Source organism: Acinonyx jubatus, chromosome A3 (genome assembly GCF_027475565.1).
Source record: "Acinonyx jubatus isolate Ajub_Pintada_27869175 chromosome A3, VMU_Ajub_asm_v1.0, whole genome shotgun sequence".
NCBI lineage: Eukaryota > Metazoa > Chordata > Mammalia > Carnivora > Felidae > Acinonyx > Acinonyx jubatus.
The window spans coordinates 42,453,773-42,479,546 of NC_069388.1; the positions used below are offsets into that span (position 1 = coordinate 42,453,773).

General features: G+C 46.4%; 1 protein-coding gene across 6 annotated transcripts in view; it reads right to left on the minus strand.

The window, feature by feature from the left end:
- The window catches only part of OVOL2 (ovo like zinc finger 2), a 30,800-nt gene extending 26,756 nt beyond the window's left edge, over positions 1 to 4,044 (minus strand). The window contains exons 1-4 of one of the 6 annotated variants that reach the window (XM_027069517.2): positions 3,751 to 3,819; positions 2,198 to 2,244; positions 1,847 to 1,952; positions 1,313 to 1,536 (exon numbers count right to left, since the gene is read on the minus strand). In XM_027069517.2, the coding sequence (XP_026925318.1) occupies positions 1,313 to 1,345 (33 nt within the window). In that variant the 5' untranslated portion in view covers positions 1,346 to 1,536; positions 1,847 to 1,952; positions 2,198 to 2,244; positions 3,751 to 3,819. The other 5 variants (XM_027069514.2, XM_027069515.2, XM_027069516.2 and 2 more) reach the window with 5 other exon arrangements.
- Between the last annotated feature and the right edge of the window lie 21,730 nt (positions 4,045 to 25,774).

Consider the following 25,774-nt stretch of genomic DNA (forward strand, 5'->3'; position numbering starts at 1 on the left):
CTCAGGCAAACTGTGCCCTCCCACTTAACCCCATCTGGCCCAGAAAAGCCTCAGGCCAGCTGACTTTGAACCTCAGCAGCACCACTTACCAGCGAGCAGCACGCGGCACCGCAGTAACCTTTAAAGAGGTCTTTTCCCGAGGATTCCAGCTCCAGCCTCTAGCCTCAATTCATAACCAAATGCACCCTAGCCCGCCCCCAAGCTAAACCCCAGGAACCAGGAACATGCATAGGGAGGGATGGCCTCGCCCAGGAAAAGTAACCTAGTGTCACCCAATCCACAGCGAACACTGGAGTTCCTCCTCCCCATACCCCCAACCCGCCCCCCCCCCCCCGCCGCCCCGGGCTGGGCTGCAGGACCGCCCTGGAGCGCTCCAGAATTATCGCCCACTAAGAGGGCCTGGAGCCCGCAGAGTCCCACCAAGCTCGGAAATGGGGTCATGTGATTCCTAAAACACCACTCCCTGGCTCCAGCTGACTGAGTCAGTGGAATGGGATTCCTTAATCTTGGGGGTTGCGGATACATTTGAGCAGGCGATCATGGAAGTTCTACCCAGAAAAGCCAGATGGGTGTCCTGATAAGATGTCGCCTACAATTCTAGAAGACTAGGGGGAGGGGGTTGCTGAAGGATGGTAAGGGAGGGTAACAAACACTCCAACCCACTGGGGGCGGGGCACTGAGGCAATTTTCAGGTGAACTCCTTTATCCATCAGTTTAATTAAAGAAGATTGGAGAGGTATGACAAATTTAAAGTGCCCAGCACAGGCCTCGAGTCTAACGGGCACTCCATAATTGTCACTGGGAATAGCTGTTATTGCGAGAGGGCCACTGTGTGCCAAACTGCCGCCTCGGTCTCCAGAACGCAAGCAAGTGTGTGGAACTCAGAATTCACATAGCGCTAGGCAATGCGCCCCAGAGAACGCAATTGCTGAGAGCCTGGGTCCCTCCTTTCTGAACCCGGGAACCCCGACGGCCTGGTGATTCTTCAGGCCCCGCACACACACTGGGCTGCTGGAGGGAGGAAGCTGGGCCTGGGTCTTTTAAGCAGTTCCAGAGGCCACCCCGGCAGACTGTGCCGGCTCCAAGGCTCAGCGGCGCGGGCCGCTGGCTACCCAGCAGGCGGAAGGACGCGCTGAGCCGCCCTGGCCGAGACCCAGAGGCAGGTGCAGGAACGGCGCGGCGGGCGCGCTCGGTGCCGGGGTGCACCGGTGCCCGGGTGCGCGGGCGGGAGCTGCAGGGAGGGGCGCGGGTTCCCGGAGCCCGACGCCAGGGCGTGGTGCAGGTGGCGGCGGGGGCAGAGTCGACACCATACCTTGATTTTCGACCTAGCGACTGGGCGCTGCATCGCCGCCAGGTGTCCACCCGGGCCCTCTGCGTCGCCAGGCTCGGGGATTTCGCGCTCGGGGGCGCGCGGGGACGAGCTGCTCTCGGCGCCTCCAGGCTCCCCCGCGCTGCTGCTGCCGCCGCTGCTGCTGCTACTGCCGCCGTCGCTGCGGCAGTCCTCGGGGGGGTCGTGGAGCAGACGGCCCAGGCCCACTGCGGAGGGAGGGGCGGCGCCCCGACACAGACACGCGGCGTCAGGCCCGGGAGTCCGCGGCAGTTTGACCTGCGGGCGGTGCCGCCGCCCCGCCCTGGACCTGGGCACCAGGCCAAGTGGGCAACACGCGGGGGTGGGCGAGAGAGTCCCCGGCTCGGCCTCCCGAGCGAGCACGGGGTTGGAGGGGGGGCGGCTCCTCGGTCCCATTCCCGCGCCCACAAGGAACCGAGGGCCTTGGGCGGCTGGGGACACTACGCGCCAAGTTGCCTCTCCCTGGGATGAGGGGATAGGGGTCTGACTTCAACCTACCTAGCCCGAGGGGCTGACGGATCCTGGGGCGACTCTATGAGGGCATGGGACCGAGAGGAGCCCCTACTGGCCTTCAGTCTCCCCTCCTGGGCCACCTCGTCCCACGCTGCAGCCAACGGTCCCGCCGCCGGGCAATTACAGGCGCCCATTAGGAGGAAGGGGGCGCAGGGCGTCGCGGGTTCCCCAGCCTCTCCCTCTCAGTCTTCACGCGCCTCAAGGACCTCCCCCCGCCCCGAAAGAGGGGGCATGGGGTGGGCAGTCCGGCCCCCGCGGTGAGCTGAGGGGACCCGGACACCCCTGCCCCCACCCCGGGAGTCCCGCGCCCAGGCCCGGCCCCCGCGCGGCGCTCACCTGGGATGTAGGTGTCTGCCCTTTCCTCATCCGGGAGCTCATCCCAGCTGCGGACAGAGACCCCCGGGCTCCTCCTCTTCACCAGGAAGACTTTGGGCATGGTGTGGCCCCCTCCCCGGCCGGCGGCCCCCTTCCTGCCGGCTGCTCCCCGATAGGGGCTGCGGCAGTGACTCGGTCCCCGGCTCCCGGCGGCCAGAGCCCACCTTCCCGCCTAGCCTGCCCTCTCCCTCCGCCCCCCGCCGCGCCGCGGCCCAGGCCTCTCCCCCGCACGCCCGGCGACTCCCAGCCTCCGGGCTCGGCGACACCTATGCCTTAAATCGCGGGTGAGACCACGCCGGGGAAAAAGTTTCATAAGGTGGAATAGAAGAGACACCAGGAAACTTGGGAGTGAGCATGCGCCCTGCAACATAACGGTGTCAACAAGCTCGCTACCTGTCCGACCGGTTCCGGCGGCCGGGGCTGCCTGTTCCAGCCCTTCCTTAGGCATGAATGTTTGCAAAAGAATTTAACGTCTGATTCTTCCCCCCCTCCCCTTTTTAAAAAGGGAAGAACGTTTTTTGATCAGCCTCTCGCCCCATTCCCCATCATGAGCACCTCAGGGCAAACTCTTAGAGGTTAACCCCCAGGTCCGCTTCCCGGGGCGTCCATCCTAAGAGCTGGAGCTTCCTGCGAGTTGCACACACCACCACCATCCCCCGCCCCCGGGTGGATTTGTCTCCGACAAGCAAGCAAGAAAATGGCTCAGTTCCTCCGGACTTTGTGGATGGTTTCCGCGGCTAGTTGAAATCCCGGCGGGCGGAAGGGGGAGGCGGCAGGGAGATTACCCAGGGCTCTGTTCTGGTAAAGAGGGCGACTTGGGGACTCAAGATCCCCATCATTTACAACAGCCCCCCCCAAATAAGCACAGTAATAATATGACTTAAAGCTCGGCAGCTTTAGAACACGTCGTTATTACTGATCTGTGCCACACAATCTGGGGAAAACAAGTCGGCTTGCTCTGCTAAAGCAGCTTCCATCCCAAGACCTACCACCCCAAGAGCCTCATCAACCCAAATAAACACACAATGGAAACAAAAGCCGAGCGCCTGTTATGCAAACGCAGCTCCGAAACAAATCTCTTATCCGTGCCCACTCCCATTACAGTCTTCGCCTAACTGCCCGCTCCCCGAAATCAGAGGCTGGGAAATACCTTTCCCAGTAAATGAAGACGGGCTGCTACTGGGGAGGTGGCTGGAGAGCTTTCTATTTATTTTTGGTTTTGGTTTTTCCTCTCGGGCTTTATTCGCGGAGGGGGAGTTGGGAGAGAAGGAAGAGGAGTTGGTAAGAGAAAGATGCCAAGTTTCTGAGACCAGCAGTGCCGGCGTTTCGGGCGCGCGCTGTCCCTCTCACGGCCCCTGCTCGGGTGCGCCCGGGGACGCGCAGCACTGCCTCCACCGCTGCGGTGGGCGCACCCCTCCTGTGGGTGAGCAGACTCCTGCGGGCTCGGGGGCTGCCGGGGCGCGTCTCGCCAGGAGCTCCCTGGCGCCCGCAGCTCGCCCATCCGCCAGACTCACCTGTCTGTAACCCGACCCGCTGCGCGCCCGGCCCACAGGGCCGAGGAATCGACACAGCGGTTTTCCCCGTCCTCTTCCGCCCTGGAATGGCCCTTGGGGACACAGCAGCCTGGTAACGGATTTCTCGGCTCGGCTGGAGTACTCTTTCCGCGCACGGAGAGGGGGCGCAGCTCTCCTGGGTTTGCGAAGGGAAGAGAAGCGCCATGCCTCGGGGTCTGCCCTCAAGAGGTCACCCTGTCTTGGCTCAAGCCTGTCTGGACTCCAGATTTTCTGAGAACAATCAACGAAGAATCAAAAAGACTTTGATCCGGTTAAGCCGGGTGTGGAGAAGGAAGACATTTCTATAGCGGCACAAGGAAACGAGGCTTCTTTTTAGTCTTTAAGGCTGATGGCGCAGCTTCTGGGAGACTCTGAGGATGTATTTTACCTACCAACAAACTGAAGATTTTCGGAAAGAAGGAGCTTGGTGGAATGAAAGTAAAATAAAGCAAAACTGTGAAATCACAGAATCACCTCCCATCTCAATAAAAATCTTTAGAACTTCCCTTCGTTCAAAATTCCTGATTTCATGAAAAAGTCAGCCAGCCCCATTAACAGATTTTTTTTTCTCTTACTGGATTTCAAATCAATGAGTGCCTGAACCACTTTGTCCTTTATCTGAAAAGGCTGTAGAATGACAGACTAATAAGGCTAGAAACCTCGAGAAGCAGTGCAAGGTTTGGGGGATTTGGAATAAAAAATAAGAATAAAGTACACTTGCATTCAAAGATTGTTGGAGGCGCACTTGCTGGCTGGTTTGGGGGGGGATTCTAATGTGTTATCTTTCTCTTTTTCTTGATCGGACTTAGGGGTTTATCAATAGTACTAACATTTTGGAGCAGTCCGTTTTGCTTTTGTTGACTCTTCCTTATTTTAAGGTTAGTTTTCTAAGTAGCTTTCTACGGAGCTGATAAAGCAAGCATCCCCCCAACATAGGATAAGAAATAAACTCAATTCTTTAAAAATCTCAAAGCCAGGCGTTGAAAGAGACAGAAGCAGTGAGCCGGCCCACTCCCCGCCCCCACCGCTCCACTGGCTGGGGGAGGGGGGTGGCTGTGCGTAGTGTCCTTAGTAGGTTTGTATCCAGCCCTGCTTGAATACTTAGCAGTGCTGGGAGCTCACTTTTTCAAAAAGCAGGCTATTCTCTGGTTAGACGACGATGCTGTTGGAAAGCTTTCCTTCTGCTTAATGGAAAGTCTGTTTCCTTGTACTTTCACCTCCCCTCTATACTCTGCACTCTGCCCTCTAAAGCTGCGGAGACTAGTTCTGTGCCCCCTCCCCCTGGTAGTTCTTCAAATGCAAGAAAACAAGCATGAGTGTTCTCACTTAAGACTTCCTTTCTACAGTAATATGTAGTCAGGTTGAAAATAGACAGGTACAGACCTGTTCAGTGGCATCCTGAGAGCATGAGGAGAGGTTAGGATGTTGGGGAAATATTCCTAAAAAAAAAAAAAATTTTTTTTAACTTTTTGTTGAAGAATAACATAGTGTTAGAAAAAAATGCACAAATCATAAGTACACAGCTTGATACATTTTTACAAACTGAATTCACCTGTGGAGCCAGCGCCCCAGGACAAGACCAAGCTGCCTGCTCTGATCACTCCATTTCACACTAGACCAGCTTTTTTGTGGGCACAAGACAGAAAAAAAGAAATATAAGATAGGAAATCTATAATTCCTTTATAGAATTATAAAGGAAAAAGCAAAACAATCACCATTTATAGTCAGTATGATTATCTATGTGGAGAACGGAAGAAACTACAGATAAATGATTGGAATTAATAAGAGTTTAGGAAGGTTGTTTTATAGGAAATCTTTGTGTGTCAGTTGCATTTCTAAATGTCAATAGCATTTAGAAAAATTAAAAATCTAATGAAAAAAATGACCTACAACTGAAACACAAAGTGCCTTGAAATAAAATTTTTTTAATATTGTGGAAGATCTTTGTGGGTAATATTAGAAAAATTTTGATTGGAACACATTAATCAATGGAAAGATTTTTCATAGTAATAGACTAGGAGACTCCGAATGAAAAAGAGGTTAAAAATCCCTAAATTCATCTGTAGACTGAATATAGTTCTTAAATGTACCTGAAAAAAAATATCCTTTTGTGAGATCTGACAAATTTATTCTAAAGTTTATATGAAAGAATAACTAAAACATTATTGTGAAGGCAAGGTGTGTAGATTCACTCTATCAGATATCATTAGTAATCGTGTGGCGCTGGTACACGGAGACCACTAGTACAGACGAGAGAGCCCTGAAACAGACCCACACGCATGTGGACTTTGATTTATGACAGAGGGCATCACAGCTCAGTGGGGAAAGATGTGCTATTCAAATATGGAATGGGAACGACTGGTAATCCATTTGGGGAAAAATAAGGAAAACTGAGTAATGCACACACATATCATCAATTTCCAGTGGGTTAAACCTTTAAAAGTGTATGTGTATGTATATGCATAGATAGATAATGGAGAATATCTTTATGACCATAAGATAGGGCAGAATTTTATTTATTTATTTATGTTTATTTGTGTGTTTGCTATTTATTTATCTTATTGAAGTATAGTTGACACACAATGGAGCAGAATTTCTTAAGGGACAAAAAATAAACCATACAAGAACATATTTGATAAACCCGACTGCAGAAAAATTAAGAATGACTTTATCAAAAGACCCGGTAAGGGGAATGATAAACTAAATCACACATTGTGAGAACTTTTGGAACATATTTATCTTATAAATGATTAGAATCTAGGCTATGTAATGAACTGAAATGTCAGAAGTAACATAAGTTTTAAAAATGACAAAAGACATGAACAGGCATTTCCCAGAAGAGAAAACGTGAATGGCCCATCAACATATAAAAAGATGCTCAGTCTCATTAGTAAACAGGAAAATGCAAATTAAAATGACAATGAAATACTACTTCATGTTTACCAGACTGGCAAAATTAAAAGGTTTGACAATACTACTAAGTGTTGTTTTAGATATAGAACAATAAGACTGTTTATGCATTGCTAATAGGTATATAGATTCATTCAAACATTTTGGGAAAGAGTTTGACTTTATCTGGTAAAATTAAACATACACATATTCAATGAACCAGAAATCCCATTCCATTTTTTATTTTTTCATTTTAAATTTATTTTTAATTGTTAAAAAAAATTTTTAAGTAATCTCTACACTCATCGTGGGCCTCAAAATTCCCAACCCCAAGATCAAGAGACACATGTTCTATGCACTGAGCCAGCCAGGTGCCCCCCCACCCTCTGCCCCCCCCCACCAAGGTTTTAAATGTAGAAAAAGTCTTGCACTTTTGCACCAAGAATCACAGACAAGAATATTCATAGTAACGTCATTCATCATATTCAAAAATATAAAAACCTGAACACAACTAGAATGTACATCAATAACTGATGTTTTTTGATAAAATGCATCTAGTGGAAATGAATGGCCCACAGCCACACATATTAACAATGGTAAATCTCAAAAACATATTGTTGAATGAAAAAAAGCAAGTTACAGAAGAATTGTAATATGATTCAAATGATTATTAAAAATTAATCAAAGTAAACAATATCTTGCTTAGGAATACAAACCCACATGTTAAAACCATTAAGCACCAACCAACCATCTGGAAGAATCTCTAGAGAGCTACGCTAAATTAAAAAAAGCAATCCCAAGGTAACGTATTATCTGATTCCATTCATATAACATTCTTAAAATGAGAAAATCATGAAAATGGGGATAAGATTAGTGGTCGTCAGGAGTTGATTTCTAAAAGGGCAACACGAAGGACGCTTGTAGTGATGGAAGTGTTCAGGATCTGTGGTAGATGATACCCAAGCTTACACATGTGATAAAGTTGTATGGAACTAAACACACACATGCGCGCGCGCACACACACACACACACACACACACACACACACACATACGAGTAAAAGTAAAACTGGATCTGAGAAAGACCTGTGGATTGTCTCAATTTCAATATCCTGCTAGTGATACTGTGCCCTAGTTCTATAAAATTTATGCCTGGGGGAAACTGAATGAAAGGTACACAATTGCATGTAAATCTACGTGATCTCAATGTAAAAAGTTCAATTTCAAAACAATCAAAAGTTATGAAGAGAGGGGCACCTGGGTGACTCAGTCGGTTAAGTGGTCGACTTCGGCTCAGGTCATGATCTCATGGTTTGTGAGTTCGAGCCCCATCGGGCTCTGTGCTGACAGCTCAGAATCTGGAGCCTGCTTCGGATTCTGTGTCTCCCTCTCTCTCTGCCCCTCCCCTGCTCACGCTCTGTCTCTCTCTGTCTCAAAAATAAATAAACTTTATAAAAAAAATTTTTTTAGTGTTTATTTTTGAGAGAGAGAGAGCACGCGCGAGTGAGTGAGCATGGGTGGGGAGGGGCAGAGAGAGAGAGGGATACACAGAATCCTAAGCAGGATCCAGGTTCTGAGCTGTCAGCACAGAGCCGGATGTGGGGGTCAAACCCACAAACCGTGATATCATGACCTGAGCTGAAGTCAGATGCTTATCCAATTGAGCCATCCAGGCGCCCCAAAAATAAATAAACTTTTTAAAAAATTTGTGAAGAGAGTAGATCTTAAAAATTATCATAAGGGAAAAAATTATAATTATGTGTGGGGATGAATGTTAACTGAACTTATTGTGGTGGTCATTTTGCAATATGTACATGTATCAAGTCATTACATTATATACCTGAAACTAATAATGTCACATGTCAATTATATCTCAACTTAAACACTAGGCAAAGCAAGAAAATGATACAAAAGTCAGAATAGTTGTAATCACCTGGAATGGGTAGGGAGGGACAAACGGGGGCAGGGATTCCAAGGTACTAATAATGCTGTATTTCTTAACCTGGAGGATAAGAATAATTGTTGTTATTTAACCATGTACCCGTATTATAATCACTTTTGTCTGTGTGATATATTTCACAATAATTTTTAAAAGAGAAAACCAGGGTGCCTGTCTGGCTCAGTCAGTAGAGCATGCAACTCTCAATCTCAGGGTCGTGAGTTCAAGCCCCATGTTGGGTGTGGAGCCTACTTTAAAAATAAATAAATAAAAATAAAAGAAAAAACCAATTAACTTGTGGAGTGGACATGCACCATGCATGAGGAAACCCGTTATTCATCTTAATTTTGGGGTAGTTTTATGTTATGAGTCTCTCTTCCTCACAAGGGAGCCAGAAAATAGTTTTCCCAGACTCCCTTGCTATATATGGTGCAAGAAGGTGACCCAGGTTCTACAACTAGGATACACGCACAGACTCCATTTAGGAAGGAGGCCCTGGTCAGGTCCTGGTAGCCGTGTCCTGTGCTCAGGGAGGGTGGTAGGCCGAGGTGCCCTGGGCCAGAGATGGCAGCGACAGAGCTACTGGAGAAGCCAGGAACTACAGTTTGAGCACCATTTCCGGCTTCTTCCTTATGAGACTGACTCTGTGGTTCCCCCGGAGGTTCCGCGAACCGCCTAACATCCTTTAATGAATTGCTTTTCTGATTCAACTAGCTACAGTGGGTTCTGTTGCCACATCTTGGCTCATCTGTTCTGCAATTGGCGTTGTCCTGCAGACAGCATTAAGATCTTCAGTTGTTGTCTTTATCAAGGACAAGATTATGGTGCCTCATCATCCCCATTTTCCTGTAATTCCGAATAAAAACAACACTAACCCACAAAATACATGTGCTTATTTTATTCTATTCTATTTTATTTTATTATTATTTTTTACCTGTGCTTATATTAAATGTCTTCTTTCTAGAATAATTTGCAAGGTTTTGGGTAAACTCATTGAAGAAAAATCCTTATCTCTCTTTCCTTAGTCCCCTGTCTTTCATACCCCCTGCTTTTCTGGAGCCCTAAATATGTGCCTCATCTACCTCTAGTCCCGCCCTGTCCAAAGCAAGAACCACTGGTTGGTCACATGCGGCCACTGAGCACTTGAAAAGGTAGCTGATGTGAACTGAGATGTGCTATACGTGTAAAACACACACCAGGTTTTGCAACCTTACTACAAAAAGACTAATATATTTCATTAATAGTTTTGTATACTGATTTACATGTTGAAACGATAATATTTTGGATGTATTGGCTTAAATAAAATATAGTAATAATATCAGCTTCTGTGTGTTTTCTTGTTTATTTGGGTTTTTTTGTTTTGTTTTTACTTTTTTATGTGGCTACTAGAAAATTTAACATACCGTCTGTGGTTCGCATTTTATTTCTGTTGGACAGGGCTGGTCTACACTGTAATGACTGGCATAAACAGTCTGTGTTGTTCTGAAAGGTGGTCCTTAGTCATCCCCACGTTTTCTTGGTCAGCATTGTGATTTGGAGGATGACAAGAAGTCAACAACAACTTGGCTTCAAAACCTGGCTCTGCCACTGACAAGCTCTAAGCTTATGGCAAAATCATTTAAATTCTTTGAGTCTCAGTGTCTTCATCCCTAAAATGGGATAATAATGTGTCTCTTACCCAACCTCACAAGGTTACTATGAGAATCAAATGGGATCATATTTGTGAATGTGCTTGTAGGAAGTATTTTTCTATTATTCAAATAACAATGGCCAATGTTAGTTAAATGCCTTCTCTGATCTGGACACTGGGTAATGTGCCCCAGACATACTGTTTCACTAAGCAATCCTTTGTGAAAGAGAAAGACTCGTTTTATACCCATCTTTCACAAGAGAGAAAGCAAAGGTTTAGAAAAGTCAGGAACCCCTGTTCTTAAGCCTGTCATTAGAGATGCACCCGGGTGCCAAGAATGTGCATCCTGAGCTAAACAGAAAACAGCGGTGAGTCCAAGAGGGCATTCAGTCAGCGCCATGTGCCATGTGGGGGAACCCCTCACCTGCGGGTTACTCAGTTTGTAAACACACTGAGAACTTTCCACAAAAAAAAAAAAAAAAAGACCTCAGTGTGTCTTCCACACTAATGAGCTCTCTCTGCTCCTGGGCATATCTAGGGTCTACCTGCGGAGGACACCGGGCGTTTTCACCTGCCCCCCCCCCCCCCCCCCCGGCATCTATGCTGCCTTCCTCCAGTAACTTAACAGTGTAGTTTTGAGCAGGTGGACTCCACCCCCTCTGGGGGAGGCGGGCATCTAACCTGGCTAATTAGAGCCTTTGCCTTGGCCACAGTGATTGCCTCAAGGGCAGGCGTATGAGATCTAAACTGAGATTCCGTTCCCCTGAGGTTGAGAGAGAATAGGAACGAGCCTGGGACAGCCCGTCACTTTTCGCCACCAGCAGCAGCCTGAAGTTGAAGCCAACAGAGAAAGCAAAGCAAGGAGAATGGGAGAGCAATACTGAGTGCTCATGACAGTCCTGGATCTATCCCTGGCTGGACGCCACCCCCCCCCCCGCCCCGCCCCAGCTCTCTTTTTAAAGTTTCTTTATTTTTGAGAGAGAGAGAGAGAGCACAAGCAGGGGAGGGGCAGAGAGAGAGAGAGAGAGAAAGGCAGACACAGAATCCGAGCCCCACACAGGGCTTGATTTCACAAACTGTATGATCCTGACCTGAGCTGAAGTCAGTCACTTAACCAACTGAGCCACCCAAGCGTCCCTCCCTCTCTCTCTTGTGCTTAAGCCCATTGGAATTGTGCTTTCTTACTTACTGCCAAGTTTGTCAACTAAACACCTATTAAAATGACACTGGCTCACTTCTCTGCTGTCCCGTGACTCATGGAAAAGGCAACGTGTCCTTTCCTGGTGAACTGCAAGCCGGTTGTCCAAAAGCCACCAGACCACAGTTACTTTTCAGCTTACTCCTGTGAGACAGAGGGCATGGTTATGCGAATTAAGGGCATACTTGTGAAACAACAAGTCTCTATCATTTGGGGTACCACAAAAATATAAAGGTAAATAGATAGATGGCTTGGGAGTGAGTTGGCTATCTTTATAAAAGTTATCAATCTAATGTTCTTAAGATACGTACAGGAATACCTGAATCCATACCCACCCACAAACCAGGGTGGGACACAATGTCCCATGATTGTATTGTCTTTATTTTGACTCAAGGGCCCATCCCAATGTAGTGGATTTGCCACAAATGCTCTATAAAACCGTGCTCTAACCTCAGAGCTATGGAGGCACCCCACCCCTCTAGATGCCGTCCCTACGGGAAGGATCTTTTCGGCTCTCTGGATCCTGGGCCTCTATCCACCTCTCTGGCCTAAGACACCCCTTTTCTCCCTCTATGCTCCACACTTCTCTGTTCCTCACTCATGACTTTAGGCTTTCTTTAAAGACTCCAAGAGAGGTGCCTTCAAAAGACTTCACTTTTGCAACACAGACCTCCCCAAAGACAAGAAAGCATGAAGGAACATTTACCTGACTGGCACGAATGGAGAAAACGTTACTGCTAGAAGAGAACACAAATTAATATCTTAGGAATTTTCCCGTTACCAATAATGAATTCATCATTGTTGCCTATCAACCATGTGCAAGACTCTGGGACCATTTGAGGTGGCTCCCTGGTCTATGGTAAGCGTTAACTTGGAAGTCCCAAGTGAGAAAGTTATTTTCACTTTTGATCTCTCTGACGAGGTCCAGGAGAAGGTCTTAGCTTAGTGCTAATAGGTTTTTCACACATCTGTAACACTGGCCAGATACCTTTTAATGCAAGCCGACTCCAGACTTAGATCCTCTAGTGGGCAAGCAAAGGGTACCTGACTAAAATTTAGTAACATCATTTTGTTGATCTCTCTATTTTCAGTTTTCCTTGTGTTTATGGCAAGTGATGTCGGCTTTCACTTCTAGTAGTGAATGTAAACTTTCCTTTTAAAATGCATTTATTGAGGGGTGCCTGGGTGGCTCAGTCAGTTAAGCGTCTGACTTCGGTTCAGGTCATGGTCTCATGGTTCATGAATTTGAGCCCCATATTGAGCTCTGTGCTGACAGTGCGGAGCCTGGAGCCTGCTTTGGATTCTGTCTCCCTCTCTCTCTGCCCCTCCCCTGCTCGCACTCTGTGTGTGTGTCTCTTTCTCTCTTTCTCAAAAAATAAATAAACATTAAAAAAATCATAAAAAAATAAAATACATTTATTGAATAACTTAGCTAAGGAGGAGTATTAAGTAGATAATACATATTAATCTAGATTGTCCGATAATCAGATATCAAGCAGAGATTAAAAGCACAAGACTCCTATTAAGGGGTACGCCTATGAGAGAAGATGGAGAGGGGCCTGGGAGGAGTTTGGCTGGGGAGGAGGAAAGGTCAGACTGGGTGGACGTCTGGCCCCAGTGAAGGAGAGACAGAAGGGGGGTGGAGATTGGGTGGAAGTGTTGTACAGAGACTGCCAGGCAGATCTAAGGAAGGTTCAGCAAGGCCTTCGGGGACTCCTCAGTCAAAGTCATCTGTCAGAGGAGTTCCATGTCTCCAGGGAGAGGGCCTGCCTCCGTATCCCTGCTGTGAGCAAGCCACGGGAAGCGTGGCCTTGCCACCAGGGAGGTAATGGATTTCAGAGCACAGCACTCAGACCCAGGGCTGACCACTTCCCAGCGGTTGGAGATGTGAGTGGCACATTCTCGTGGCCACCATATGATGGCACGGGTGTGGCATCCATAGAGCTAAATTCCTATGGCTTGGGGGCAATGCTGGTCTGAAGGAAGGTGGCCTTTCAAGTGGGGGAGGCTGCCACGGTGATGTTCCCTCCTCTTCCTCCTCTATCTCTCCCACTGTACCAGGCTGGAAAATGCCCTTTAACCCAAAAGAAATTGATGCCCTAGTCCCTGGAAGCCAGAATGTGATGTTATTGGGAAAAAGAGACTTTGCAGATATAATTAAGTTAAGGACATTGAGATAAGATGATTATCCTGGGTTTTATCTGGGGTGGGGACCTAAATGCCATCACAAGCGTCCCTACAAGAGAGAGACAAGGATGTCACACAGACAGAGGTGGAGGTCATGGGACCAAAGAGGCAGGGATGGGAGTTATGCGGCCACAGTTGAGGGATACCAGTGGCCACCAGACCCTGCAAGAGGGCTAAAGTCTCCTGGGTGGGGGATGGGGGTGTGGCCCTGCCAACAGTTTGATTTCAGCCCAAGGAGACTGATTTCAGACTTCTGGCCTCCAGAACAGTGAAAGAATAAATTTCTGTTGCTTAAAGCCACCAAATGTGTGGTAACTTGCTACAGCAGCCCGAGGAAAGGGATATATCCACCTTCCCCTCCCTCCTTCTTTTCTCTCTTCCTTCTGTGCTTCCTCTTCATGTTGATTCTCTTTAACCACTTTCTGTGTTTCTTTTTTTCCTACTCTTTTTACTGAATCAGCAAAAGTGCTTTCACTTGCTAAGTAATGTCCCTTACATTCCTGTTTTTCAGAAAACTCTGGTCCTGAATGTTTCTTTCGCTTTGTTTTCTCTTCTGATTTCCCTCACTTGTCCTAAGTAGGCCTTCTGCCATTAAAACTTTCCCCAGACCTGTAACTCAAGATCACATTTGTTTCCCCAACCTGTGTTAGGTGATGAGGGCCCAAAGGTGAACAAATCATGGTTCCTGACCTCAGAGGGTCACAACCTAGAAAAAGAAGACAAAAATATAAATTTTTAAAAATTTTATTTATTTATTTATTTATTTATTTATTTATTTATTTATTTATTTTGAGAGAGAGAGAAAGTGCGTGAGCAGGGGAGGGGCAGAGGGAGGAAGAGAGAGAGAATCCCAAGCAGGCTCCATACTATCAGCACAGAGCCAGACAGGGGGCTTGAACTCACAAACTGTGAGATCATAACCTGAGCCACAGTCAAGACTTGGAAGCTTAACTGACTGAGCTACCCAGGAGCCCCCAGAAATGTCAATTTAAGAGTCCTAACATCTTTTAAGTGCTTTGATAAAAGTCTGTACTTTTACAGTATTGTTGGGCAGAGGATGTGGTTATTAATTCTGTCGCGGGGCAAGGAGTAAGAGTCCTCCTGTAGAGGAGGCGACCTGGAGTCCTGACTTCCCAATCCATGAAGGCCACCATCCATCAAACATCGTTTCATATCTACTACCCACCACATACTGAACAATGACCCACACACATAAATGTGAGTGACATAATATGTCACAGTTGTTGCCTACTAAATATCCATTCCGTACTTTTTCCTTGATAACGGACCTCTAACATTATGCAGCACAGTAATGTACTGAGCTCCATTCTCTCTCCTAGCCCCCATTCAGCTAGTTATGGGCACGTGACATACTTTCATCCAAAGAGTCCTAAACATAACTCTGCTTCAATTTGATGTCTGGAGGTGTGGCAGCCATCTTGTGACCATGAGGATACCAGCACGATGATGAAAGCCCAGATGCCGATGTTGGCAGAGCAGGAAGAAAGGGCATGGCCTTTGAAGGCAACCTTGAACAGCTGAAGCAATATCTACAACTGTTCCTTTTCATATCTTTTATAACAAGAGAAAAATATCTATTGTTTAAGCCACTATCGTTTCTTGCAGCCAAAGGAATACCTAGCACATTAATATTTTGAGAAATTCTGATTTAGAAAATGTTAGAGGGAGTCACCTGGGTGGCTCAGTTGGTTGAGCATCTGACCGTTGGTTTCGGCTCAGATCATGATCTCATGGTTTGTGAGATTGGGCCCCGTGTCTGGCTGTGTGCTGACAGCACAGAGCCTGCTTGGGATTCCCTCCCTCTCTCTCTCTCTCTCTCTCTCTCTCTCTATCCCTGCCCCTCCCCGCTCACTCTCTCTCTGTCTCTCAAAAATAGGGAAATAGACTTGAAAAAAAAAAGAAAATGATAGGGGGTAGGAAGAAAGAGTGGGGAAGACAGAGAGAGTGCTTTTACAACAGTGCTTTTACAACAGAGAATAGGGTTTATTTCACATCTGAATGACTCTGCGATTTTTCTCCCTGGCACTTCACTAAGGCCTTCCTTTGGAATCCTGGCAGGCTCTATGAGAGCTTTGACCAATAGAATATGGTAGAAGTGATAGGCCAGTTTCAAGGCTATAAGGGAGCAGAAGTTTCTGCTTCCTGTCTTGTTGAATGCTCACTCTGGGACAAGCTGGCTGCCATGTAAAAAGTTGAAGTTTCCTGAGAAAAAACCCAAGCTAGCACATGGAGAGAGGGATAAATACCTGACCAGCCCCAGCTGCTCCAGCACCCCCAGTTTAGGGCCAAGTATGTAAAGGAAGGCAACCCAAGCCTTGGGCACCACCTAACTGAGACCACTTGAGGGACCCCAAGAAACAGCCACCCAGCTGAGACCACCAATACTCAGAACTATAGGAGATAATAAACTGTTTCAAATTCCTCTGTTTTGGGGTGGATTGTTACATAGCATTTAGAACCTAGGAAGCGTATAATTATTATTATCAGGATTTTAGAGGTGGGGAGGTGGACAATAAAAGGGGTTCTCCAGAAGAAATCAAGCCAAGATGTGGTCAGCCTGGATGTGAGCCCTTGTTTTCTGACTCCATTCATCCTGGTTTAGAGAGAGTTGGAAAAGGAGGATGTGGCCAACAGTGTCAAGGGAGTGCAGTTCCTGCGGACCTTGGCCTGAGCAGGTCTGGGGAAGGAACACAGACAGATGAAGGAATGCATGCCTAGAGGCATGAGCAGAAAGTAAGGATGTGAAAAAACAGCAGAGATGATTCCTTCAAGATACTTGGCTATGAAAGGAAGGAGAGATGCAGGTGTATATCTAGAAAGACTATAGGAAGGGTTATTATTCTTATTAATTTTGGAGGTAATCTCTACACCCAATGTGGGGCTCGAACTCATGACCCTGAGATCAAGAGTCCCATGCTCTATGAATTGAGCCAGCCAGGCAAACTTAGGGAGGATTGTTTTTATCTAAACTTTTAATTATGGAAAATTTTAAATATACATAAAGCAGAAAGAATAGTATAATGAAGCCCCAAGTACCCATCACCAGCGACACTACAAATGGTAGTGAGATTATTTTAAATACATCCCAAATATATAATTGCACCTGTTAATATTTCAGTATGTACTCCTAAAATATAAACACCTAACACAGAAAACCAAAGTATCATCATTGATGTGTTTTTTACATCCCTTTTACATTTCCTTCCCATCTCTTTTTTCCTAATTTGTTCAAGAAAGCAAGTTGTTTACTTGGTAGAATTTTCTGCAGTCTAGATTTTACTGATTCTATCTTCTTGGTGCTGACATGTCCTGTAGATTGGTTGTTGGATCTAGAAGCCTGATCAGACTCAGGGTTCATTTTTTGGCAAGGATATATCAGGTGGGACTGAGTTCTTCCAGCAAGAGACACAAAATATCTTGTCCTTTTTTTGTGTGGTTTTAGCAGCCATTAACAAGCATTGCTTATATGAGCGTTATTTCATTGGTGACGTTGGGATTGTTGATGCTCTAACTGTATCATTCTTTTCTTTACAAGCTGGCATGTTCTATAAAGAGAAACTTGACATTGTCAACAATTTATCTCTGAGATGGAATTTGTAGGAAACTAAGATAAATGTTTTACTCTGTGAGGGTCATTTTTACATTTAAGGACACATGTGAGAGTCCTTTAAGCTTCACGGCTGTTCTTGTCCATGGTCCTGCACGAGACATTCCACAGTCCTGCACTATAATCACTCCAGCCTCAATCCCCTTGATGTTTTGGGCCTCTCCTCTTTGGTCCTACCTATCTGGAAAAAGCCCACCCTGAAAGGCCTGTATCACCCACTCTCTCTGAGCCTGTTGCTGAACTGTTGAGTGTTGCTGACAAAAAAAAAAAAAAAAAAAAAAATCACAAACCAGGGCCGCTGGTTTCACAAACCTTGAGCACCCTCCACACCCCCCTACAACCCAACCATGTCTCTCTGAGAACACATCATTGACCCCTAAGATGTGACTAGTGAGTCTGAGGAACTACATTTCTATTTTTATTTAATTTCACCTAACTTAAATATAAATTGTCTCATGTGACCAGCAGCTACTATATTGTGCAGTGTAGATTATAGGACATTCCCTGATTACAGAAAGTTCTATTAGGCCAGTCTAGGAAACTTGGCTTCCCTCCCCCAAGGTGTCTGGTTCATACCTTCTCCCTTTGTCTCAAATCTCCTCTAACATTGACTTGTACTGTCCCTTCATTCTTCCCTGAGAATACAGAATATTAGAAGTTTCCAGATAAAGTCTTCATCCTTCTTGACGATAAACAAGCTTTCTCGATCTCCCACTACTACTCTTCAAAATCTATGCACACTTGCTTCCTTGGGGTAAATGTTCAGTCTCCTAACAGAGGCCAAAGCCCCCATGATGCTCCAAATCCAGCCTCCTTTTGAGTTGCCAAGGACTCTGTCTTCATTTGTCCCTTTCCGTTCCACACCATCTGTCTTCCCAACTCTATTGGGTCACTCCCACTAGCAAGCAAATATGCTGTTATCTTTAATCTTTAGAAGTCCTCCTTTATCCCCACTCCCTGCCAGTTCTCTCATGCCCATTTATAGCCAAGAACAGTTCATTCTGACAGTGGTCCTCAGGCTAGTGGCATCCACATCATCCGGAAATTTGTTAGAATGCAGGTTCCCAGGTACCGTCCTAGACCTACTGAGTTGGAAACTCTGGGCCCAGAAATGTTGGTCTTATAAGCCTTACAGGTGTTTGCCTGATTTCAAGAACCCAACATGTGTTCAACAATAAGTAACTACACTTTTTCACTTGGTGTTCACTCTTCCTCCCATGGAACCCACTCCAGCCTGGCTTCTGTTCTCAACTCTTCCTCAGAGCTTGGTCCTGGCCTCTTTCACCTTTTCTTTCCCAAGGAAATCTCACCTATTCCTTAATGTTATGAGTGCAACCTAGAGCTCCACATTTCCTGGGATTCAATTATTTGGTAACTCCATGTGAATGTCTCCAAAATATCCCAGTAAGTCTTAAAAACATCTTGATGTTCCCCCTCAATCCCTCCTTCCCCGTGTCCCCACCCCAGTCTTCCCCATCTCAATAAATGGCGTTCCTTTAGCATCCCCAGCCAGAAATCTCCAAATTGTCCTTGATTCTTCCTTTCTTTCACTGCCCCTCCACATCCTTAATCAACTGAGCCACCCAGGTGCCCACCCTCCACATCCTTATGTGCTCTGTGTTGTGTAACACACTGATAAGTTCTGGGGAGGAGGACGTGGGCCTCTTTGGGGAGAGGATTATTCTGACTCCTACACCATTTTCTAGGACACCTCCTAGAATCACTCTTCACTCCTCAAGTGCGACTTCCTTCCAAAGGGGACAGGATAGAAAAGAGGAAGTTGATAGTGGAGAAACCTGACAAACACTGTCTCAACCAGGTGGTCAAGATCAACGTCAACAGTGATAAGTCATGTGGGTAATGTGCACTGTTGATGAGATGTGGTGAGAATGGCACTTTACTTCTGTTATCTTTCTCCCCAAACCCTGTAACTCCTGTCTACTCATGAGAAAAGTCTCAGGTAAATTCCAATGAGGAACATTCTACAAAATACCTGCTTATACCCCTCAAAACTGACAACGTCATCAAAAACAAAGTCATGGGGCACCTGGATGTCTCTGTCAATCAAGTGTCTGACTTGTGATCTCAGCTCAGGTGTTGATCTCAGGGTTGTGAGTTCAAGCCCCGCGTTGAGCTCCACACTGGGCATGGAAGCTACTTAAACACACACACACACACACACACACACCCCAAAGAAAGTCTGAGAAACTGTCATCCTAAAGAGAAGTTTAAGGAGACAGGAAGACGAAATGTAATGTGGTGTCCTGGATAGATCCTGGAACAGAAAAAAAGAGCATTAGGTAAAAACCAAGGAGATCCAAATCAATCAGGTACTATAGTTAATAATAATGTGTCAGGGGCACCTGGGTGGCTCAGTCAGTTAAGCGTCCGACTTCGGCTCAGGTCATGATCTCACAGTTCATGAGTTTGAGCCCTGCGTCAGGTTCTGTGCTTCTGTTCAGAGCCTGGAGGCTGCTTCAGATCCTGTGTCTCCTTCTGTCTCTGCTCCTCCCCTGCTCGCACTCTGTCTCTCTCTCTCTCAACAATAAATAAATATTTTTTTAAATAATTAAAATTTAGGCCCCCACTTTATTTTTATTTTTTTAATTAATTTTTTTTTTTTGAGACAGAGAGAGCACCTGTGGGCATGAGCCAGGGAGGGGCAGAGAAAGATGGGGACAGAAGATCCAAAGCTGAAAGCAGAGAGCCCGATGCGGGGCTCAATTTCGTGAACTGTGAGATCATGACCTGAGTCAGTCAGAAGCTTAACCAACAGAATCACCCAGGCATCCCTAAGCCCCCATTTTAAAGATACATACTGTTTCCTTCCAAATCAATTATAAACTCCTTATAAAAGAACACACCTAAAATACCTCTTAGAAGAGTTTAAAATACCTCTTAGAAATGACTTAGAGCCGGGGCGCATGGGTGGCTCAGTCAGTTAAGTGTTCGACTTCGGCTCAGGTCATGATCTCACAGTTCATAGGTTCAAGCCCCACTCGAGCTCTGTGCTGACAGCTCAGAGCCTGGAGCCTTCTTCGGATTCTGTGTCTCCCTCCCGCTCTGCCCCTCCCCTGCTCGCACTCTGTCTCTCTGTCTCTCTCTCTCTCTCAAAAATAAATAAAACATTAAAAAGAAAAAAGAAATGACTTAGAGCCAAACAATTTACCAGTGATATCCTCCAAGTGTCCAAGTTATGAGAATCAACTAATTCCCATGAAAAACAAATTACTGTATAAAAAGAAGAAAAGCAAAGAAAGAAAAAGGGAAGAAAAGACATTTTTCTAATGCCCCCCACTCCCCAAAAGATCGGAAGAGCCAGACGCCATGGACAAAGTAAGCAGATCATAGTGAAGTATTTTTTGAAAAATAAGAAAAAAACCCACCATAGTTAAGAAATCGAGATAAAGAAGTATAAGTCCTTTTTACAGTTACAAAAGTAACTATTGGAAGAACTTAAAAATAAGATCATGAAAGAAGGGGGGGCAAGCAGGTACTGTAAAGATGCTGAATTGTCTTATTTGTGTTGGGGAACTGGTAGCTGTTGCCTATTTTGAAACATCAACCAACTGAAGGGTGAGAATTGTGGCCGGCATCTGTGGGGGATTTCTGAGGGTCCGGCATTCATCCACTCCAGTTCCAGGAGCAGTTCTGAGTTCTGTTTGGATGTCCACACTTCTCAATCCTGGTCCATGTGCTTTAGGTGGAGATGTCTCAAACTTGGCTCATCTGCTCCCATCAACTGAATCAGCCACGCCATTTTGGGAGCTTTAGCTTGTGGCCCAGAATGCAGTGCCTGCCTTCAAACCTTTTCTTTCTTTCACAGGGCAGTTCCTGTGACATAGGGTCTGTTTAATGTACTCTCTTATTTCTATGGTATGGGCTTGATGTTCTCTTTCATTCATCAGAAGGAAGAATGTGTGTTGCCCCGGGGGTCCAGAGATGGACCCAACACCTGCTGTGGGAAAGGATCCCTGGCATGGGGCGAGGGAAGGTTGGAGGACATTCGTTATCCTGGCATCCTGCGGCAGACGCTGCTGGCAGGTCACAGACATCCCCTTGGCATTCACCTCTACACTTTGTGGCTGCTTGCTGCAAATGCCTCCAAATTCTCTGCCTGAGGGCTTTTGTGGAGGGAGGAGGAGTGTGTAAGAGCAAGCTTGGCTGGTGTGCAGGGCAAGCTGAAAATTCTGGAGAATTAATGTCCTAGCAGCAGCTTAATAAACATGCTAGAGGAGGAGTTGGTGGGTAACTATTCAGTCTCCTTGCCCCTCTGTTGGGATAACTTTGAGGCAGGCTCTATACTGTATTCCAGAGTCCCCCAGTGGGACTGGGCTTCAGCTGCCCGTAGAAGAAACTTGCTTGATAGCATGTCCCTTGTTTATTGGCTCTCTTCTCGTTCTTCTCATGCTTCCCTACTCCTCTGGGATCATCTCCCAAATAAACTACTTGCCTTTGAATACTCAGCTCAGGGTCAGATTCCAGGGGAACACCAACTAAGATACATCCAATCTCACTGTCTCAGGGACACCACCTGGGGGTTGATTTCCTTGAAACACTCCCCCGCCCCACTCGCTCTCTCTGTCTTTGTCTTTGTCTCTGTCTCTGTCTCTCTCTCTCTGTCTCTCTCCGTTTCCCTAGTGGCCCCACTCCAGCTCCAGCAAGGAACAGATGGGTCAGATCTAGCCAATCAGCTTTGATCTTTCACTAGCCACAGAGGGCAGCATGTGACCCATTCCGAGCCAATGAGATGCAACGAGACTTTCTTTTCACTGACTTTGAGCCTGGGAGGATTGTGAAGTTCAGTGTAATGTGTTAATTTGACTGGGCCAGGGGTGCCCAAAGGGCTGGTAAAATATTATTTTTGGATGTGTCTGTGAGGGGGTTTCTGGACGAGATTAGCATTCGATTCAGCAGGCTGAGAGATCTGCCCTCACCACTGAAGGCAGCATCATCCAACTCAGGGGGGAGGGGGAGCCCGAATAGAACAGGAAGACTATACTAGGGCATTAGTACCTGCATACACAGAGACATAGGTGAAATTGTTCTCTGCTTACATAGGAGGAAAAACTCGAACAGGCTGCTCTGGTCCCTGAGGGGCCAGGCACCCCCAGCCCAGAGGGCAGCCTAGAGGAAGGAGGATGGCCAGTATGTTCAGCTAGAGCTCCTCTCTCCAGACTCCCCCAACTCAGAAGAAAACAAGCTGCCAGCAGCTCCTGATGAATACTACATACAACCTAAACCCAGGTAGCATTAAAGGCAGCAGATTTCTACTTTCCTTCCAGGGATATCTGAGCCCAAACAGACAGATCAGGATTTACATGAAAGCGGTCTGTACCCTGAAGGGTGACTTCAGGGAAACTGGAAGCCTTTTCTTACTCCAAAAACATCCATCCACCGACTGGCCCATGTCAATATGGGGACACAGTACTTCCCCCCACACCCTGACCTCCCAACCACCACCACCAAATATTGTGCCAAGTCAAAATCCAGATGCCTTTGGGACAGTCAGCTCTATTAGCTATTATTAGATTTTAATGCTTAAGGGGGATTTATTATAGCATTTCACAGATTTTGTAAAAGGGCAGGTAGGAGGTAAGATGAGGAACCTGGAGGGAAGGGCTCAGTCACAGAGGATAAAGGACTCAGAGGGTGCCTAGTGTAGACTTTAGACAGACCACAGGGAAGACAGAGACTCAGGGAACATTCTCTTCCTCCAAAGTAAAAAAAATAATAATAATAATAACTTTGCCCTGCATTCACCTAATACTCTAAGCCTTTACCTGATTCTCTAAGACCCACCTTGAGTCAAATCAAGCCACGCCCATTCATTTACAGGTGGCCTGTGACTGCTTGGGCTACAATGGCACAGCTGAATCACTGTCTGGAGACTGGAGACTGTATGGCCTGCAGAACTTAAAATATTTACTATCTGGCCTTTTATAGATAAAGTTCGCTGACTCCTCTAAGCCAGAGGTTCTCAAACTTGAGTGTGTGTTAGAATCCCCCACACGATTTGCTAGCAAACCCACAGCGAGGAGCCACAGGCCAGAGTCTCTGAGTCATTCCATCTGGGGGAGGGCCCAAGAATTTGCTTTTTTTTTTAAGTTTATTTCTTTTGAGAGAGAGAGAGAGAGAAGAGTACGAGCAGGGGAGGGGCAGAGAGAGGGAGAGAGTCCCAAGCAGGCTCTGAACTGCCAGCTCAGAGTCCAATGGGGGCCCGAACTCACTAACCACGAGATCATGACCTGAACTAAAACCAAGAGTCGAAGCTTAACTGAGTGAGCCACTTGGGCGCCCCAATAATTTGCATTTCTAACAAGCTCCCAGTGCTGCTGCTGCTCTACGCCCCTCTTTGAGAACCACTGCTCTAACCTCCCTACCTTGACACTTAATATAATGCCATTTCTTTCACTGCCTCATTCTACAGTTATGCCCACAAAGGCCCAGGCTACACAGCCATTCTGATTGCAGCCCATTGGGTCCTTCCACCAACCCCAATTCCCTGCTGCTTGTGGGTGCATGATGACAGCTGCACTATGAAACATTCGGTAAGAGACAGAGGCTTCGCTGTGGTAATAAAGAGACCCCCAAATATAGAAGCTTAAATAAGAAAGGGGTCTGCTTGTCTCATGTCAACATTCCCGCGGACCCAGGATGACGGGGTGATTCTGGGTCACGTGGTCATTCAGAGACCTGCTTTCTCTCCACTTCGTGGCTCTGCCATCCCCCAGGATGTTATCCTTCTCTGCTTAGTCAGAGACCAGAAGGTTGCTCATATCATTCACTTCTGCCTACCTGCCACTGGCCCAGTATGGGAGGCCAGACAATGCTCCCCTTGTCGGGCAGGGCTATCTGGGGAGATGGAGGGGATCCGAGACGAGGAGCTGCCCCAGGGCACCGCCCTATTGTCCGGTGACTTAAGAAAACAAAGGCGTAGTACTCGCTTACATGTATGTGCTGGGCACTAGAGGTGTGTCCAGGTTGATGGTGTCCTTGCTTTAGGATCCAGGTTCAAGGAGAAGCATGACGTTTTGCAAATTTTGTTTCTTAAAAATAATTTTTTAAAGATTAAAAGAAATTTTAATGCTTATTCATTTTTGAGAGACAGAGCGTGATTGGGGGCAGAGAGAGAGATACAGAATCGAAAGCAGGCTCCAAGCTCCAAGCTGTCATCACAGAGCCTGATGTGGAGCTTGAACCCACGGACTGCGACATCATGACCTGAGCTGAAGTCAGATGCTTAACTGACTGAGCCACCCAGGAGCCCCTAAGACTTTTATTTTTAAGCAATATCTCCAACCAACGTGGGGCTCAAACTCACAAGCCTGAGATCAAGAGCCACATGCTCCACTGACTGGGCCAGCCAAGCGACCCTCAAAATAATATTTTTGAAACATAGCATGCATAAAGAAGAGTGCGCAAGTCCAAAAAAGTGCACTGGAAGCCCCCCCCCCCCCATGCTCCATCAAGTTACCGCCTCCCTGTCAAGAGTAACTGCCATTATGTCTAAGCCTTAGATTACCTTTGCCTGTGTTTGAACTTTATATACCAAGTGTTGCTGGAGATGTGGAACAGCCAAGACCCTCATACACTGTATGTCATATTGTACAGACCCTTCCATGTCCAATTCTGACAGCTAACATTTTGTTTGTGAGATTTATCCAGTGACTGCATACAGCAAACAAGCAACACAGGTTTATTGCGTGGTTGTTGGTTTATTTATTTACTTGTTTATTTATTTGCACTGCTGGGTAATATTCCATTGATGAATGCTTTATCCATTCTACCATTGACGGACACTATGTTTCAGTATTTGACTATTACTAATTGTGCTTCTCTTCTCTGCACACTCTAATGCATGTCTCTTGACAAATATATATTGCCTTTCTCTTGAATATTTACGTTGGCATTGCTCAGTCCTAGGGACAGAGTAGGTGCATGCTCAGCCTTGGTACTTATTGCCAGGGACTTCTTCATATAGTTGTGCCTGTTCCCACACCCACTGGCAGTGTGGGAATTCTGGTTGCTCTATATCCACACCAACACTTACAACTTCAAGCACTGAGTCTGATCCAGTTGGACTTTGCCGGAACGTACACAGACAGACCACCATTCACTTTCAAAGGCCACAGGATGCTAGGAGAGACACACATGCAGTAGATGACAAGTATGACACATCATCCAGTGTTCTCATTCCCGGGACTAGGACGCTCAAATTGGCAGCCCAACAAATGTTACAGCCTAGTAGGCAATCTGGAGATTTCATATAAAAATATGGCTTTTTTGCTTCTGGAAAAAAAATGGATGATCCAGCAATACAAGGTCCATGCTCTCTCATGATTGTAATTGGCTGCAGTTGAATGCTGGTGGCTTCCAACGCAAAGTGCCCACCATTCCCTATGCCTGCCATGATGGACGCTTTTCATTCATTTACCTTAGCTTCCTGACCACAGTAATTAATTGAGTTTCTTTTTTGTTTTTTTTTAATAAAAAAAATTTTTTTTAACATTTA